The sequence below is a fragment of the Lycium barbarum genome, chromosome 12 (genome assembly GCF_019175385.1).
Source record: "Lycium barbarum isolate Lr01 chromosome 12, ASM1917538v2, whole genome shotgun sequence".
Classification (NCBI taxonomy): Eukaryota; Viridiplantae; Streptophyta; class Magnoliopsida; order Solanales; family Solanaceae; genus Lycium; species Lycium barbarum.
Genome location: NC_083348.1, coordinates 77,073,058 through 77,091,718, shown reverse-complemented (window position 1 = coordinate 77,091,718; position 18,661 = coordinate 77,073,058). Strand labels below are relative to the sequence as shown.

General features: G+C 33.8%; 2 protein-coding genes and 1 long non-coding RNA gene across 3 annotated transcripts; 1 reads left to right on the top strand and 2 right to left on the bottom strand.

The window, feature by feature from the left end:
* Window positions 1-2,088: 2,088 nt before the first annotated feature.
* LOC132623161 (transcription factor JUNGBRUNNEN 1-like) lies at window positions 2,089-5,649 on the top strand. Its single transcript, XM_060337876.1, has 3 exons — window positions 2,089-2,493; window positions 3,338-3,663; window positions 4,967-5,649. The coding sequence occupies exons 1-3, from the start codon at window positions 2,265-2,267 to the stop codon at window positions 5,393-5,395; spliced, it is 984 nt and encodes a 327-aa protein (XP_060193859.1). The 5' UTR covers window positions 2,089-2,264; the 3' UTR covers window positions 5,396-5,649.
* A 655-nt stretch (window positions 5,650-6,304) lies between these two features.
* Window positions 6,305-13,293, bottom strand: LOC132622490 (KRR1 small subunit processome component-like). The gene is made up of 12 exons (XM_060337105.1): window positions 12,909-13,293; window positions 12,340-12,416; window positions 10,885-10,995; window positions 10,084-10,152; window positions 8,791-8,847; window positions 8,183-8,221; window positions 7,908-8,012; window positions 7,709-7,791; window positions 7,527-7,608; window positions 7,026-7,169; window positions 6,860-6,934; window positions 6,305-6,744 (listed from the first exon to the last, which is right to left on the bottom strand). The coding sequence occupies exons 1-12, from the start codon at window positions 13,102-13,104 to the stop codon at window positions 6,622-6,624; spliced, it is 1,161 nt and encodes a 386-aa protein (XP_060193088.1). The 5' UTR covers window positions 13,105-13,293; the 3' UTR covers window positions 6,305-6,621.
* A 2,557-nt stretch (window positions 13,294-15,850) lies between these two features.
* LOC132623789 (uncharacterized) lies at window positions 15,851-18,541 on the bottom strand. Its single transcript, XR_009576426.1, has 2 exons — window positions 17,804-18,541; window positions 15,851-16,344 (listed from the first exon to the last, which is right to left on the bottom strand). It is a non-coding gene; the product is annotated as an uncharacterized LOC132623789 (long non-coding RNA).
* Between the last annotated feature and the right edge of the window lie 120 nt (window positions 18,542-18,661).

Genomic DNA, 18,661 nt, shown 5'->3' with positions numbered 1-18,661 from the left:
AAAAGGAATCTATTTTCTATATTTTGATAAGCTTTCTTAAGTGTCGATTAGCCCAAACTTTTAGATAAGCTATCCAAGTAACCCTCCAATATACCTTTGCTAAATCCAAATTGTTTCCAAGTCTGGACGGGTAATTGAAGGGATCAATCTTTTATGGGTTTAATTTGACAACTCCTACTCAAAGTCTAGCTAGGTGCAGGATTAAAGTGCAATTTTATCAACTCTTCTATTTATTTTTAATTTCATCGAGCTTTTACTGCATCGTATTTTCAGGAAGTCAATTAACTTTCATATTCATTATTCTTTGTTAATAATATGCTTGTTTTTTTATTGATAAATGGTTTTGATTTTGTACTTTTATGTGGCAGTAACGTAAGAAAATGGAAGTATGTTTGCATGTACTCTAAAAGGGCGCAACACTGTAAACATTGTGTCGTCTGCTTATTCTGCTTATTCAACCAAATCGCATCAATCGATGTTGTAGTCCTATACAAAAAAATTATTTTTAGTTTTATGTTATTTTTATAAAGAGTTCTTGATTTAACGATGTCAAAATGTTATGACATTATTAATTTTCTGCCTTCTTATGCAAATATGCAATAGCTTGAATACCAAGTCAAACAAATAAATCTTTCCAAAGTCAGTACTTGTTTGACATTTTCCATATATAGTTCCCTTCCTATATTCGTGGATTGTCATCTTCTTCTACACCTAGGGAAATGCATGGCCAGAATGTCGCGAGTAGTTTTCAATCTGGTCAAAATATCATCCTCTTTTAATTTTGGAATCTATCCAAATAAAAGTCTTATATATGGATTGATTCACAATATTGAGATACTGTTATATTTGGTCATCAATCCAATATATATAGGATGCAGAACTAAATTAGAAATATTTGTATAATTAAATCTGTCGGGTGAAAGTTAAACGCAAAAATATTACAAATATATTAGAAATATTTGTATAATTAGTAACTAAGTTAATTAAAGTCACAAATAAAGAAACAACTAAGATATGATTTTTCTTTTTAGTTCATATTAATTAAATAGTAACCGGAAAGTAAATACGTACATGCATTTTCGTAATTTGATGTTTAAAAGCGCTATTTAGAAAAATCAAACATAAGTTGCTCTTCAATTCTAACAAAAGCGTTTTTCAAATGATATAGCCAAACATCAACTACTACAACTCCAAAGTATTTTTCCGGAAACACTTTTTAAAATAAATAGATTTTTAAAACTTGGTCAATCATGCTCTTAATCTCATTTTCTCTAAATGGTTACTCATTAAGTTTTTTTAAACGACCTGACGATATAGATTGTTTTTTTTTTTTGGGCAAAGGATCAAATTTACCCTCCAAGTATGGTTTATAGTTTAAATTTGCCCTCCGTCAAAGTTTGGGATCAAATTTACCCTCCCGTTAGGATACATGGTATATTTCTCCTTTTATGGATAGAAGTGTGACTTGGACTCCATAACACAAAAAAATTTGCCACGTAGACTCCCAAACCCAATTATTTTAACCCATGGCCCGTGACTCGTTTACACATCATATAAAATAATACAACCCTAGTCCCTTTTATTTTAGAAAAGAGAGGGAACGAACAAAGTTAAGACCGAAAGAGATAATTGAAGGAAGAAATAGTTGCGTTGAAGGGTATAAAATATAAATCAAGCTTGAATGAATAAAGTTTTGAAGATGCGAGTGGTTATGATGATTAATTCATGGCCGTTATTTGTTGGATTCGTTGCGGCGTCGATTATGAAGTGAATATGTATTTGTAACTTCAGACGAAGTTTGGTGTGTTGTTTATGATTAAAAACTAGTAGCTATGAACTAAGCTCATGTTTGTACCCTATTGTGCCATTAAATTTGATGGTTTAATGAGTTAGTGTAGCTTACCATTTGTGCCATTTTGTGCCCATTTGTGCCATTTCGTGGGAGATAACACACATGTATGATCATATTTCTGCTGATCAGCAAAAAGTCTTTACGCTCTTCAATAAGCTTTATAATAATACTACTTGTCCTTTCAATAATGTTGTTTGTTTGGGTTTTCCTGTATTTTAAGTCAAGGGGTAATCACTAATCAGACTGCGTCCATTCAAATATGTTTTGCCCGTGAAACAACAAAGTCAATCCTCATGACTTTGACCAAATTAAAGAACACATGTGTTGATATGTATAAGTATATATAGAACCCTACTCACCACTTTATATAATTATCTTTCAGAAAAAAGAAAAAAAAAATAGAAGAAGATAAATGATGGAAATGGAAAAAGTTAGCAGCACAGTTACAAATAATTGCAACAAATTAGAAGCAGAAGATCATGATGAAGATGAAGATGTTGCACTTCCAGGTTTTCGATTTCACCCGACGGATGAAGAACTTGTAGGGTTTTATCTTCGGAGGAAAGTTGAGAAAAGACCCATTGGCTTAGAACTTATCAAACAGATCGACATCTACAAATATGACCCTTGGGATCTTCCAAGTATGTGTCTACTTAATACTATTAGTACTTTTTTTTTTTTTTTGGTTAGAACTTATAGTTCCATTTTTAGTTTTCTCCAGTTCTCTCCCCTATTAAGTTTCCCTAATAAGGTTTTCAGGTTAATGAATGGAAAGCTAAACAAACATAGATGTTAAGGGTCTGATTGGCATGAAAATATGTCATTTTCTAGCGTTTGATCAACTGAATTATCATTGACAGTTCCAAGAAAATCCACACAGTGCTCCAGAAACGTTTTGTATCTATATACATATACATCTACGTTAAACCGAGTTCAAAATGTTTGTAGCAACACGTTAGATAGTATACACAAATTTAAAAAGATAAAGGGAGTGAATTATTACAACTTTTCAACAAAATACTCATAATTGTTAAATTTAAAACTAATACTTCTATATGATCACAACAGAAGAAGATTTGTTGAAAAATATACATTTGCATGTAAAGATCTTCATTCTTCGCTAAAGCTTGATATGACTATAAATTTGGATTCGTTAATTTGGTTGTCAAAGGCATATATAGGAGAGAGTTTCTATTTCGAGTGAATCCAAATTGTACTAGAGAAGTGCTAGTAGATATGCTCAATGAACGTAGCAATATGACAGAGATCGAGTATAAGTTCTGTGCACTAATAGCGGCAAATTTTCTTACACCATCAGGTTAAATTAATATACAATAATAACATGTCATCACTAGTTGCACTGATAGTGTAAAAAAGTTCATGACACTATCTGCGTATACAAAATAAATGCTTAGATAAAACTCTTCTGCGTCATAATTACTTGCAATTTTTTTTTTTTTGATTGATGTGCATCTTTGATTTCAGAAGCTAGTAACAACAATGGAGACAAGGAATGGTACTTCTATTGCAAAAGAGGAAGAAAATACAAAAACAGCGTAAGACCTAACAGAGTAACGGCAGGTTCTGGATTTTGGAAGGCTACTGGTATTGATAGACCTATTTACAGCTCTAATATTACGAACGGAGATCAAGTCCGCAAATGCATTGGCCTAAAGAAATCATTGGTGTACTACCGTGGCAGTGCTGGAAAAGGCACAAAAACTGACTGGCAGATGCACGAGTTTCGACTTCCTACAGAAAATGATAAATCAACCAAACACCTTGATGCTAACAGCATTGCTCAAGAAGCTGTAAGAAACATTTAATTCAGACTAGCTCCCTCTATGCTTTATTTTATGAGGCATGATTTTATTTGACATGGAATTTTAAGAAAGAAAGAAAGACCGATTTTTGAACTTGTGATGTTAAGCTTGTGGTTAAATTCCTATGGCTATAAAAGAATGTCATTGGATATAAGTTAAGAAAGTTTAAACTTTATTAATTATTATCAAACATAGAAAGATTTCATTTTCTTAAAATGAATTACTATTAAGGAAATAGTGTCATATAATTGAAGCATAAATGTTGTTGCACTAGTACTTTTTTGCATCGGAATTTTCCTCAATCACATGCAACAATTGTTTCTTGTTACCAAAAATATTTTTGACGATTACATCAAAAACAGTTATTGACAAATGCCTTCCTTCTTCTAGTACATATAAAATGGAATAGAGGAAATACTGTTCTACCTACCCCTTCACTGAGTTTAGGTCATCAATAAACAAGCGGACGGATTATTTTCAAGTGCAAGTTACAAAATTTTGTGATATTATGGGCGTAGCTTATAATTTAGCAAATAAAATTTTAAGCCAAAATAAGCATTTGAGGCATGTACTATTTGGCCTTGCTTATAAACGAAACCCAAATCTTCAAGTTTAAGTATGCCAACATGGGATTTTATAGATTTTATAAATCGATATACTCCGGACTGTCTTTGTTTGCTTTTCTTTGAGCCGAGGGTCTACCGGAAACAACCTCTATACCTTCCAAAGTAAGGTTAAGATATGCGTACGCTCTACCGTCCCCATACCCCAATTGTGAAATTACACTGGTATGTTGTTGTTGTTGTATTAATAGATGTACGTTTCTTTAGTCTAATAAATTTGCCATTATATCAGATGTTAAGAGCTGGCATATACATTTAACTTATAATAACTGGCATTTCTTTTACGTCATTTGCCCATGTTAATTCCAGTTAAATTGTATGACCATCTCAGATCGATAGTTTTTTTCCAAATTTTTTGATAATGAGCGGGTGAGACTTCAAATAGGACATCTCTCTGGTATCGTATTAAATTGTGTAAACATCTCATTTGAAAGTTTAAGCTATTAGAAATGACACAATTTATTTACTAATTATATATCTCCTATCGAACTCATGTTCTCTGTTCTGGTACTATGTCGAAATGTATGACCATTTCAGGTAATTAAAAGTTCAAACTATAAGAGAGAAAACAATTTTATTTACTTAATTATATCTTTAATAATTAATTCTCGTGGATTAAAGTGGAATCAGAGTTCTAACACAAATATTTTTCGTTTATTATAATACAGGAAACATGGACTCTTTGTCGAATCCTGAAACGAAATGCTTCATATAGGAAATCAATACCAGATTGGAAAGAAGTAGCAACAAAGCAGCGAAATGCAGTTGTTAATATGGATGCAGGCTCCAAAATACGCAATAATAATGTTGATTCTTCAAATAATTCCCAGATTTACATCAGTTTTAGCAGTACTCCAGTGATTAAGCAGAATACTTATAAAGACAAGACAGTACTGCCCTTGATTGATCATGCTGATATAAAAACAAACAACCAGCAGTTTGTAGGGCAACAAAGTGATGAAAATATTCAATCAACTGCTGATGCAGCATCCAATTCGAGCTTACTGAATAGTCCTCTGGAGTTTAACAACTGGTTAGAGCATGGGAACTGGGATGAACTTAAATCTATTATGGAGCTTTCTAATTTTGATCCTTAGTTTTAATTTTCTACTAGAAATTATGGATAAGTGAACAACTCACATTGTAATATACCGATCAGATACAATTGTTTTTTTTTTTTTTTGGATTTAACTCATATACACTAACGGTTGTGTATAGAATTTTTAAGCTATAAGTATACTTTGACATATTATAGCAAGTTATTTGCTTTTCAGGTTACCAGTCATACTTATTTATGAGCAGTTAATTATATACTTGTAAAATAAATTAAAAAGTAATAATATCACAGATGAAAGCAAGAATTAAAGAGAGATAAGAGAAGATTTTCCTATTGCTTCCTAGTTATCATTTTCTGTGCCTCTATTTATACTATTGCATAGATAGTTATAAAAAAGTTGTCTTGAACAATAACATTGATCATCGAGATCATAGAGGAGGTTATGGAGGTGCGGAACAAACACAATCGCGAGACAATACTGTAGTTTTTTTTTTCCAGGTGATCTGATAATAAAAGATTGTTTTAGTAAAGACTCTTTGGTGTTACATGGACTAGGCATACATGTTGGGGTTTTAGGCCATTAAATCGTGTTGAGACTTCAACTATGCTTCTATTTCTACGTTTTTTTATTCATAAACAACTAATCTATTTAAATTATCTATGCTTTACTAAGGCTAATTGACTGACTCGGGATGGAACACATGCGGATGCTGGCAGTTTTTCTAAGCCTCATTTGGCATTAAGCCTATGTTTTAGCAAAGATCAAATGCTATTTGAACGATTAGTGCCATAGGGATGATTCGAGTAAAACCAAAACTTGATAGGATTTTCCTTCTCCTCGAATAACCCAACAGCATATCTCTTGCAAAGAACAGAAATTCGTTTCATCTGTTGCAACTATAGAAGCTCTTACCTTTCCCTACCCATACACAAATGAGATGATGATGAATTACATGAAACAAAGATTAAACACATTATAAATACTCCAATTGATCAGTCTGTTCAAATTACTTGTGACACAAAGCAACACTATGGACCTCGCTATCATCGAAACTAAAAGGGGGGAAATTTCCAAAATCCCCAGATACTAGGACTAGCCAACCGCCGTGCCGATGACATGGAAGGGGAGGTCCTCCAGAATGTTAACGTAAATCTGGTAGATGAATGAAGAAACAAGACAGTGACAAGACAGGCATTTACACATCTGCAAGTTTTACAGAATTTCTCCATCAATCATAATCACCAACAGCCAATAACAATCTTTTCCTACGAGATGGCTTTTCTAGAGCTCTTCGATTTCTTTTTAGATGGCTTGCTGGAACCTGCAATAAATTCCTGAGCATCAATCTTGTCAATTGATTTTTGCTTCCTGAACTCCTTTGCCTTTTTCTGCAGCAAGACCAATACAAATGCATCATGTCATTAGCAGTCCAAGAATCAAAGTCCAGATACAGAAGGCTCTGCAGATTTTATGTATCTATGAAAAGCATCATGGGAATAATACCTTCAATGTCAATGCCATGGCAGTGACATCATCCTTATCCACGTTGGACACATCTTGGTTATGTGTTTTTGATTCCTGGAGAAGTGCGCACAAACAATGTTTAATAGAAAATGCATATATGCAGTGCAAAAACACTATGCCCTGATGAGATTATGTGAACACAAACCTCAGGTGGAACAAAAGCTGCTTCTCGTTTTTTCTTGTTTTCAGCAACCTTCTCAGCCTGTTTTACTTGCTTCTCTTCCCACTGCTTTGCAAACTTCTTCTTGTCGCTTAAGAAGTATTCACCACTTTCCAGTTGTTGATCAATCTACAATCAAAAAGATTATTTATGTTGAATTAAATTAAGAGAGGATATATCTTAATGGTTCCCTGTCACCATAAGAGAAGATGAGACAATTAAACATTTAAAAACAAAAATAAATAAACCACAAATCCAGTGACACCAGTGAGATAATAGCGAGCAAAGCAGTAGCAGGATACAACAGAATAACTATTTACAGCACCACGCCAGTAATTGCCTAATGACAATTACACGGTACTTGAATGTAGAGCAGAGGGTTTTGATGCTAAAACTCCACATGTCAAATAGAGATATTAGAAAAGAAAGAGAACAAAAAATATGGACAAAAATTGGGCTCCCTCTAGAACCAAAATGACAACTCACCTTACTAGGTGGCTGAGGAGGTGGGAAAGGCGTATATGGTTTCTTTTCTTTGGTCTTAACTTTCTTTTGTTTAACGTTCTTCCTGAATGGACAAAGACGAACAAAATAATATTCAAGCTCTCAATTGGTACTGCAGATTAAAAAAATAATCCGACACAACACCATATGAAAGGATGCCTTACTTCTTAAACTGTGGAAGAAATCTATCCCAGTTCTCACTAGCAAGAGCTGGATTTTTTGCAAGCTCTCTCTTCAGCATGAGGATCTATGGTCGAAGAGATACATCAGCAAAAGTAAACTATCAGAATTTTAGCCAGAACATAATAAATAGCCGAAGACCCCATGAAATTCATTTTAATTATCATGCACTTGCTCATTCACCTTGATATGATGTAATGGATGCATCTTGTTCTGTATGCAGTCCTCTACAGTCCTCCTTACTTGCTTTAGACCTTTAAAGGAACCCATAGCAGCAACTGTGTTTCCCTACTCAATTTTAGGCAAGATTCAGGTTTGTTATCAATTTTGGCAAGAATATTTTATATCATGTACTTTAAAGAGTCAATGGTAAGGCAAAAACTTTAACCTAAAAGAAGAAAGAAAAACGGCACTAAATATGCAGTTTACATGTAAAGCAACTTATAATACGAGTATACCTGGACAAGGATATAGCAGCCGGTCAAAATTTCCAGGGCCTACATCCAAAGTGAGATATATCAGGCTATGTGGCAGAAGGTAATAACTCAGCCTGATGTGTCAGACATTCACCAACATTCAAGCGATCTATATCTCTACATTCTATAGCTAATTTGGTCTGGATGAGTCGCTGACGCAGGTAGGAGGTAGAACTAAGCCTCATGTTGTTCTGGTCAAGGGTCATAAGTTTACCAGGCAATACCCATGATAAACAACTAATATAAAGGAGCAGTAAAATCATTGCTCACGATAAGATAAACTATGCACTCTCTAGAAGTTCAATTTAATTGTTTGGAAGTTCAAAATCACATATTCATTATTATTGATTCAAGGACGAATATTCTGGGAAAATCTTCCTGTTGGAAGTTGGGCCATCCACTATTGAATAAATAAGTTATCATGACAGGTAGCAAACACAGTACAAATGCTCCCCAGTTCATGCCTGGTCTAAGCAAAGAAATAAGAATACTCCTTGACGAAATGGTCTTGGTCAAGAGAATGATATTTCGACAAAAATGATTTTATCGCAGTCCTACATAACAACAACGCAATAGAATGCTCCACTAACCTTCAAAGTTGACGAATTGGGACCCACAAGATATTGTCTGCGTTTAACAAATCGGTCCTGCAAAAAACAAGCATTTTAATAACATGAATTTAGACAACGCCGACCAACCAAATGCACATGACCATGAATACCTACAAATCCATAATCTAACAACAAGTATCACATCCCGTTATTACCATTATTTGTTCTTAGCTTGATTCCAATTTATAAGATACTTTCCTTTTCTGGGACATTAATGTTTGACACTATTCAACTAACAATACTATTCTATATAACTCGTACAACGTTCAAGCATTTGAGCTTTGAACTTTTATGTGAGGTCTTTCCTATGAAACTTCCTTTGCAGACACTACTTGAATATTTTTTGCACTACCACTAATCTATTATACAAGTCAATTAGCATCTTAAACTCTATATCTAGTAAAACACTGTCATCTAAAATGGAATGGACGAAGTAGTATTCTACAAAAAGCACCATTTGGTTCACCCCAGGAGTTAGCCCAATCATGCACTGTACTTCTCTAAAGCTAAATATGTACCTTACCTTTACATCTTGCTAACAACTTATTTTCTATTTTGATAATAAATAACAAAAAGCTAAAAAGGGTGACTAACGACACCCACGTGTTCCAAGATTTATATGAAATAATCTAAAGTTTCAACTCTTAGATTAATATGGATGCCCAAGTCGAAATAAGAAACGTAATCTAGGGGAAGAAAACAGAATTTAATCAGAGGAAGCTAAACCTTCTTTCATATTTGAGTTACAAATCTCCCAAACACAATAGGCGTAAGAAATATAGTTAATAACTTAAATATATCTTATAAGTTAAGTCCATCTTCATCAGTACCTTTGATACGATAGTGATAATCCGCAAGGCAAAAGGAACATATCACACTCACTGTACATGGTGCAATTCAAGATGCCTTTGTGAAGAAATGGTACAGAGGCAAACCTTGAAACAAATCGCATGCTAAGGAGAATGGAAGTTGTCTCTTCAAGGCATACTTTTGGGAGTGCGGGCTGGGTGAACAAGTAGAAGTGTGGACGAGTGAGGGGGCCTACGAGCCCTCTCATACTTGTCAGAAAAATATGTAATATTGTGAATGAGCATACTTATCAAAAAGTGTGAATATATAGTGAAGGGGCATTTTAATTCAACGAGCATCCAACAAAGTGTTTGACAGCCACAGCAATGCATGTTCTCATCAAAATCATCCACCGGATAAAAGATAAAAAATGAAATGGATGTACTTAATTTGAGTAGGGATGATTAGATGAGCATCACACACCTTGTTGCGAACCATGCTACCGATCTTGATGATGTCACATTGCATCTCATCATTCAGGATTTTGACAGCCTGCAAAAGCAAATTTCGTTTGGAATTAAACAAAAGTTGAAGAGACTATTGAATGATTGAAAAACACACATAAATATAGCGAAGCAATCCTCCAACTTAACATTCAAATTCCAGAGGGGAAACGTTAAGGGATAAAAACAGCAAATTTGTCGATAAAATAACTGTATATCTTTTCTCTTCTGTTATACCACTGATGGTGGAAAGTGAAACAAAAATAAATACTCAAAGTAGGATCGAAGGACATTGAACAATATGCAATAGGTAGCTGAGTGCAGATCTGCTTTCTGCAAAACAAATCCAAGCAGAAAGAAGATGACTGATTCAGATGAGCAAATAAAGTGAAACCTAAATCTCAACTATTACACAACAGTGTCTCAAGAAATTCAAGTACCAAAGCCTCCCACTTTTTGTATAACCCTTACCATTTCACGACCATTCTGATTACGCATAAGACAGCTGCTGGTCAAAATCATACATCTAGCAAATAACGCTATAATTCAACAGATACATGACAAGTCAAACCTCTCCTGGATCACTGATAAACAAAAAATCAAGACTTTCCTGCTTTTGAAACAAAGTGAGTACTATTCCATAACTAGAAGCAGGGCTCAATCCTAAAACAAAGTTATATACTGATTACTACTAAAAATTTCTAACCAAGCATTTAGCATGCAAAATACAAAAATAAATCAACGATGATGAGAAACAACAGGGATGGGAAAAAATAAAAACCTGAGGAGCAGGGACACTTCTGGACAAAAGTTTTATCAAATCCCTAGCTTTTACAATAATATAGGGATCCCTTGTCTTCATAGTAGTAGAAACTGTCATGGATCCTTCAACCTGACCAGCAACAGAAGAAAAAACAAACAGATAATACTACTTGCAAAAGTGCAAACCTAAGTGCAAACCTAACATTAATGCTCATTAGAGAGAAAGTGGGAAAAACAAATTCTGGAAAAGCAATATTCTAATAACCAGTCAATGTAACAGTGTGTGATGCTTTTGAAGTTGCTGATGTATCACAAAAGACTTAGAATATTACCAACATACCCTGTTAATGAAATAAATTTCTTTTTTGTACATACTTTCTCTATATAGGAAACCTTTTTCTCCAAAGCCCCTAACATTGAAATAAATATCTCAGATATACATGCTTTCTCTATGTATGAAACGTTTTCTTCCAGAGCCCCACCTTAATATCAATTGACATAAGTAGATAACTAAACAGGATGTTGAAATATGACAAATAAGCAACCTTAATCCAGTAGCACTCAGGAATCTTTTTTTGGATAATGTGAAGTAGATATCATTAAAATAAGAACCAGGAAGGTACTGAGAAGAGTACAAGAAAAAGCAGGTTACAAATCTTAACTGTCCCAAATAAAAAATTGTGACACGCTATCTAACATATGACCCTTAGGTGACATTTGGTGTATCCGGGTATAAAGTTTGGGATTAAATCTACCTTGTGTTTGGTTGAGGGTATTAGCTAAAACTAGGATAAATTTTATACCGCAATCATGGTATTATTTATCCCATATAGAAGGTGGGATTATTAGCCTGGTTACACTCCCATTATAATCCTGGTCATAATCCCAGGATAACCTAGTTTCTGAACCAAAAGACCCCTACACCATAAGTATGGGTTTTGTGAACATCTATGCTAAACAAAAGAAATGTGAGCAACTCAAGAATCCTGTTAAAAACTTGAGGTTTATCCATAGCCACTTACAATGAGGAAATCCAAGAAGCTTCAACAATAACTTAGATTTCATCATTCTAACTCAGCACACTCATTATTGTATGAGCAGTTGTAATGCCCTAGGCAAGGGCCCCCCATATTAGTCACCGAGGGAGTTAAAAAAAGAATCAATGTTAAGCCTGAGTTTGGGTGCCCCCATCAATAAGGTTTAACTCCAGATTAATACTGTTTAATTCAGGATTATGACATTAAGCACTAGTTAATTCAGGAATGCATTATCCTACAGTTAGCACAGAACAATTTTAATTCTTGACAAAATACATGAGCCAGAGGTAAGCAACCTTGGTTCTCAAGTTCGCAGCTATGAGCTACCACCTCACAAACTAATAAATAATACATAGTTCAAGAAGTATGCTGATAGTTGTAGACAGCAACGAAATGCATGCGTGTGAGAAAGAGAGAGAGGGGTTACAATGACTTACCAAGTTAAGTTCACAGGCAATCGCATGCTCTTTCAAGGCACCTTTTACAATAGGCCAACACTCTTGCAAATATTTCTCTGATAAAAATGCTCAATTATTAACATACCGTACACTAATGTTCCAATATTTATAAAAACTCACAAGAAACATCAAAAGATTTTAACCAAAAACAAAATAAAAAAGGTAGAAAAGCATACTTATCATAAAAAAGTTAGAAATTCGAAAGAGAAAAGTATGTCATAAAACTATTGTCTCATATAAAGTGTACCAAAGCTTTCTATAAGTTAAGCATACATCATCTTCGGAAAAGCCTAGAATAACAGGTTATTTCTTTTGCACCCAAGGGCCAATAAAGTGGGTTGAGAAACATGAGGTGTTCAAATCCCAGCAGAGAAAAAAAAAAACACTAGGGTTTCTCCTCCCATCTGTCCTAGCCTTGGTGGACCTGCTGCCTGTTACTAGTGGGAGGTGGCACGTAACCCGTGGAATCAGTCGGCACACCACGGTTATCAAAAAAGAACATAAAAACAGGTTATTTGTTTTGTACAGATAATATTTAGGGAGCTAACCTCTGTACTGAGGGAAGAGAGTTGAAAAGGAACTGACTTCAAGCAACCCACTCTCATTCCAGGAAGGATCGAACTTGTCAATCTTCCAATGGTCAATGCTCGGATCATCCCATGGCTTTGGCTTGTCATGTTTTCCCTTGTGCCTCGGCTTGACATTCTGCTCTTCATTAACCTTTAAACTCTCCTCATCTGCCATTTTAGTTATTGAAACTGCCCCTCAATTCCACAAATTATAGTTCAAAATAACACTACAATCCAGACAGAGTATTCATAGGAGGCGGAAAGTGCAAAAAGCAAATAGGTTCCTGCACTTTTAACTGTCAAGGAAGCCCTTCAAAGATAATAAAATTACTACTATTTAAGAAGAGTGAGTTGTTGCTCTTCTTTCTCGTCGTCCGTCCGTCCCAATTTAATTAAAAAAAAAAATGGGCCCCATAATTCTAATATATATATATATATATATCCGTTCCAATTAAAAAAAAATTATGGGCCCCATATATATTAAACAACAACTAATATTAAAAAAATAGGCAAATTAATAATGTAAAAAAAAAAAAGTGCCCCCATATTAAAAAAATCAAACAATATTCATGTAATTTTCAAAGTATCTCATTAAGTCAATAATGATGGATTCATTGTCACGTGCGTATTCGTAGCAAACACTAATATAATAAAGTTTTAAATAAGGAGCTCAAACTACAATGTTATATTAATCGTGTTTTGATCATAATATATATATATAAAATCACTATTCAAAGATAACTACATACACATAGATGCACTATAATCTAAAGTGTTGGGCTCGTGCGCAGCACGGGCATAGGCCGTCTAGTATAGGTTTGAGAAAATGATGAAAATAGTCCTTAATGTATGGAATTAGGATTGCTTTGGTCCCTGATATACACAACTTATGAAAATGGTCCTTTAAGTATGTTAAAAGCTTATCACTTTAGTCTTGGGTCCTGCAAACCTAACGATCCCCAAAAATTCTGTCAAACCTAACGGAACCTTCCTCACATGCAACCCACGTGAGATATCAAAATTCTAAACAAAAGCCTTTTGCCTTCTTAATCAGTTCCAAAAGGTGAAAACTCCTGCCTTCCCAACCCTTCCCCATCTCTTTTGTGGTCTTGTAAAATCAGTAGACACAAGAAAAGTTTTTCCATTGTTGAACAATGTTAATCAAAAGAAACAACATAGGATCAAGCCCATATTACGATAAGAATTTATTTTTCTTTTAGTCGAGGCAATCCAAAGAACAACCTATTTGGTATTCAAAATCTGAGTTGTTACTACTGTTTTTTCCAATCCTTTTATCAAATTTGTTTTATCTTTTTGATAATATCAAATTATACCTTTTCGATTTTTTTTACTGTTGGTTTTATTTGGTTTGTGGATTCAAAAATATTTAGAAGTTGGTCTTGTTTAAAATATACATGTTTTGTAACATCTAGAATGTGGCTCTGACCTCTTAAAATATGGATTCTTTTATCTGCAGATCCTGTGTCTGAGGCTTCTTTTTTCAGTATCAAAATTTATCATAAAGGATTGATGAAACATCAGCCAACCAAATAGTATGTTGGTGGTAGTATTGATTACTTTGATTATGTTGAGGTGAAGAATCTCAATCTTACTGACTTAAAAAAGATGGTCGAATTACTTGGTCACCAGAATGACTCGATAACTTTTTGGCATAAATGCGGTAAGCTTGGTAACAAATGGAGATTAGTCTCCACGGAGGTTGAAGCTCATACCATAGAAAAATTCATCCCCAGAAACAGAGTAGTTGAGTTATATTTTGAACATTTGGACTTTTATATTGGAATAGACGATCCAGTTGAGCTTGGTTGCCGAACTAGTCGCATTCCAGAGAATGAAGATGTTGTTGGATATTGACAAAGAGCTCGAAAGGGAAAACGTATCTTCCAGTGATGATTTTGAGGATTCTGAAAATGAATTCCCCGATGATGACGTGATGGTTGATAAACAAGAATACTACAAACATAGCTTTGAGGATGGTAGAGAGCTTATTAATGCTGAAATTCAGAAGTAGATGTTACATAAAGATGGGGATCCTGATTGTGTGAACTCTGAAGACAACAAAAGTTTGGATAGTGATTCAGACAATGAAAGCTTTGATTTTCCAAAGCACAATGCAAAGACCGATGGAAAAAAATCCAGTTTTGACTTTGGAATATACCTTTGAAAGTAAGGAGGGGTTCAAAAATGTTGTAACAACTCATGAGGTAAAAGAGGGGAGGTATATTAAGTGGAAAAAGAATGATAAAGATAGGATGAAAGCGAAGTGCATACATGACGATTGCAACTGGGTAATAATGGCATCGAGAATGCACAGGGACAACACATTTCAGATAAAAACTTATAACCCCAAACAAAGTTGTCGAAATTGGCACCATCATAACAATACAATCACTTCTTCATTCATTGCCAGGACCTATCTTTTTGAAGGACAGAAGAACGGAAGCTAGTGTCGTAGAAGAGTAGTCTTAGTTAAATTTATTAAACCATGCGCAGTTACTTTTCTGGTGTTGTTTAAACCAGATAATCTTAGACGACTACTAAAAGTTATGTATATGCTGCCTTTTGGATTTAAATGGTGAAGTCATATGTTAAAAGTTATTTATGTCAATCACATTCTCTTCCTCTTTAAATGGTGAAGTCATATGTACCTTGCAATTCTGTTCTTGACTGAACAAATAAAATAGGTGTATTCGATCTTCTTTATCTTTAGTTCTGTTATAATCTTTCTGTCTAGTTTGTGTTTCATTTTAAAGCATCATTTTTTCTTCTGGCATTGTCATATTACTGATCAGCTATGGCAGCTATTTTAAACTTTGCTGGTATCATATGGTTTATGCAGTAGCATATTTCATCATAGAAAGCTACTTAGTAAACTTTAAAGAGTCAAATACAGTAGCATATTTCATCATAAAAAGTTCAACCAAACGAGATTTTGAATTGATACTATTAATACAATCCCAGAAAAGGTTTACATCACATGCCAAACCATTACAATCATACTACTAATTAAGACATCAAATGACTTGGCAGAAATTTTAATACATTGGCCTTCAAGTGATCACCTTGAATGTTATAGAATAATACTACAACAATGCAAGTACAAATAAGAGGAAACCATAGCATATTCTGCCTAGTCTTGAAGTTGTTCAACTTGTTCCTCATTTTCTCGTTTGACTTTTAGTTTCTCTAATTCGGCTTTCAATTTTGTAACTTAAGCCAGGTAGTATGTCGGTTCTTTCTCCTTGTCCATCATTCTTTGGCTTGCTTGATTCCCGGCAGCTTCATAGGCTTCCACCTTTTCTTTGCGGAGATTCTACTCAACAACTTTAGACAAATTTGGTTCTTACATCAACTCATCATCTTTCCGTTGAAATTTTTTACAAGATCTCACTTCCTACAATATAGAAAAAAATACACAGGAGTGAGCAATAAAGCCTCTAATTCTGCTGGAGGAACCTACAAAATTTTATGCCAAGTTGTTATGAGTGAATTATGCATACCATTTGGCCAGAGAACTCCATAGAAAAGCCAACTATATATTGGAAGATGAGAATTGTTTCCATTTACCTAATAACCTTTATATTTGATCAGCTCCTTTAATCTATCAGCCACAAAAATGAGCAACCTACTAATTCAGACACCAGATTCTGCTTTCCAGAGCAAAAGTAAATAGTTGACACAAACTTAAAATTGATGAAGCATGAAGGACATGACAGAAATATATAAGTTACTCTTTTGCTAATATATATTGTCCTAACAATTTTAAACTTAAGACTTTACAAGTTCCTTTGTCATCCTATATTAGCTAATATTGTTTATCTTATTACATGTTCACTAGTTCCTCATCAACATAAATATATCTAAGATACCTAAACATGCTTCCCTTAACATAAGGTTCATCTTAGTTGATAGGTGATGCATAGCGGAATGTGAATATTTCACACATAAATATGGATTATCCATTCCATCAGTATCACAGATAGAGTAATTACAATATAGCACATAAAATCTTACTTAAGGTAGTGATAAAGTAAAGGAAATTCCTTCTTACTTTTGAAAGTACACAGATAAGGGCAGCACACTATTTTATGCCCACATGCTAACTAATTAAAAAGTAATACAAAATCCACAATCTCAAAGAGAGAATCCAGAATATCACATACAAGAGAAATAGTTAATGACAATAATTGGTACAGATAATAATCCAACTTTCGTGAACCAGCATATCTCAAGAAAATAATAGAAGCAGCATCTCTACTAGGAATAGAAACATGTAGAATGAGAATGTAATTAAAGAACTTATATGGAGCTGTCAGTTTTATTATAATCAAACTGAAGTAGTGAAGTCAACATAACGAATTTGTCTATGTTATGATAAGATGCAAAACATGAAATGTGTATTTTCTTTTCAGTTGTGATCTCTAGAATCTCAAATAAATAGGCAAAATATCAAAATAAATCCAAACACTAAAAATGACAAACCATTAAAAAACATGTCAAAGTCTTACAGTGAATTATTTCAAGCAATCAGTAATCAGTAAGTGAATTTTTTTTCTCAACTTGTGCCCAAAATAATATTCTATTAGAACTCATGTCTAGTAGCAACTCACAAAAAGTCTAAGGAATTCTTATCATCTAAATATCGAGAATACTTCGTAGCCACTTTTATGAAGTAAAAAATCTCAATGGAGAGAAAAGCAATAACCTATTTTGATGCAAGAAAATAACAACTTATTTTGAAGCAAAAATCTATCGTCGACGCAAATATTACTAAAAAAGTTTATGTGAATTGCAAAAATACTCAACATAGTTCATGTGAATCGCAAAAGTAGTGACGAAACATCAAAACTTACTCATAACACAGGACTTACACACCCAATATATTCTCCCAGATTTCGAGTAGAACTTCATGGTTGCATCGAACTTATAAGTTCATCGCATCATCCTCTACACAATCTACTTAATCCAATCGAAAACATTTCACGCTTCCTTCCATACTCCATTGAAGGTATTGACATAAATATGTAGTTCTCTTCGAGTCTTAACCCTTAATTTGAACTTTCCCCACTGTTCTTTCAAGTTAGTTTTATGGGTTTTGGTTGGAAAGAGAACTTTTGACCATTGATTAATGGAAGAAGATGGAACGTGTGGAGGCTTCCGTTTAGTTTGACAGATTTTTTTTTGGGTGTCGTTAGGTTTGTGGGGCTCAAGAGTAAAGTGATAAGCTTTTAACATACTTAAAGATCATTTTCATAAGTTGTATATATGAGGGACCAAGACAATTCTAAGTCCATACATTAAGATTTTTTTTTTTTTTTTAAAAGGCAAATTTGCTACTTGGGCAGCTACAACAAAGTACAAACTCAGGGGAGAAATTAGATGGGGGTAATTTGAGCCCATATTTAGAAAATTAACTCATTTAATTTATATTTTAGTGAGTTGAGTTACTTATATTTTAGATAGATAAATATGGATTTCAAGTATCTTTTTAATCTATAAAAATATAAATAAATATGAGGAAAATTATGGATATTCATATAAGAGCACACCAGACCCAATAATAACTTATTTTAAAAATGAGAAATTTCTTTCTTACCTCCCACACTACCCAACCCTACCACTCTCACAATTTTTTTTTTATACCATATACTTTATTTTACTTTTATAAAAAAATTATAAAAAATGAGAAAAAAATTTCTTACCTCCCACTC

Coding starts and splice junctions, on each gene's coding strand:
- LOC132623161 (XM_060337876.1), top strand. CDS start 2,265: ATGATGGAAATGGAAAAAGTTAGCAGCACAGTTACAAATAATTGCAAC. Junction 2,494..3,337: donor TGACCCTTGGGATCTTCCAA/GTATGTGTCTAC, acceptor CTTTGATTTCAG/AAGCTAGTAACAACAATGGA. Junction 3,664..4,966: donor ACAGCATTGCTCAAGAAGCT/GTAAGAAACATT, acceptor ATTATAATACAG/GAAACATGGACTCTTTGTCG.
- LOC132622490 (XM_060337105.1), bottom strand. CDS start 13,104: ATGGCAGATGAGGAGAGTTTAAAGGTTAATGAAGAGCAGAATGTCAAG. Junction 10,153..10,884: donor GAAGTGTCCCTGCTCCTCAG/GTTTTTATTTTT, acceptor TTGCTTTTGCAG/GCTGTCAAAATCCTGAATGA. Junction 8,848..10,083: donor GTAGCATGGTTCGCAACAAG/GTGTGTGATGCT, acceptor TGTTTTTTGCAG/GACCGATTTGTTAAACGCAG.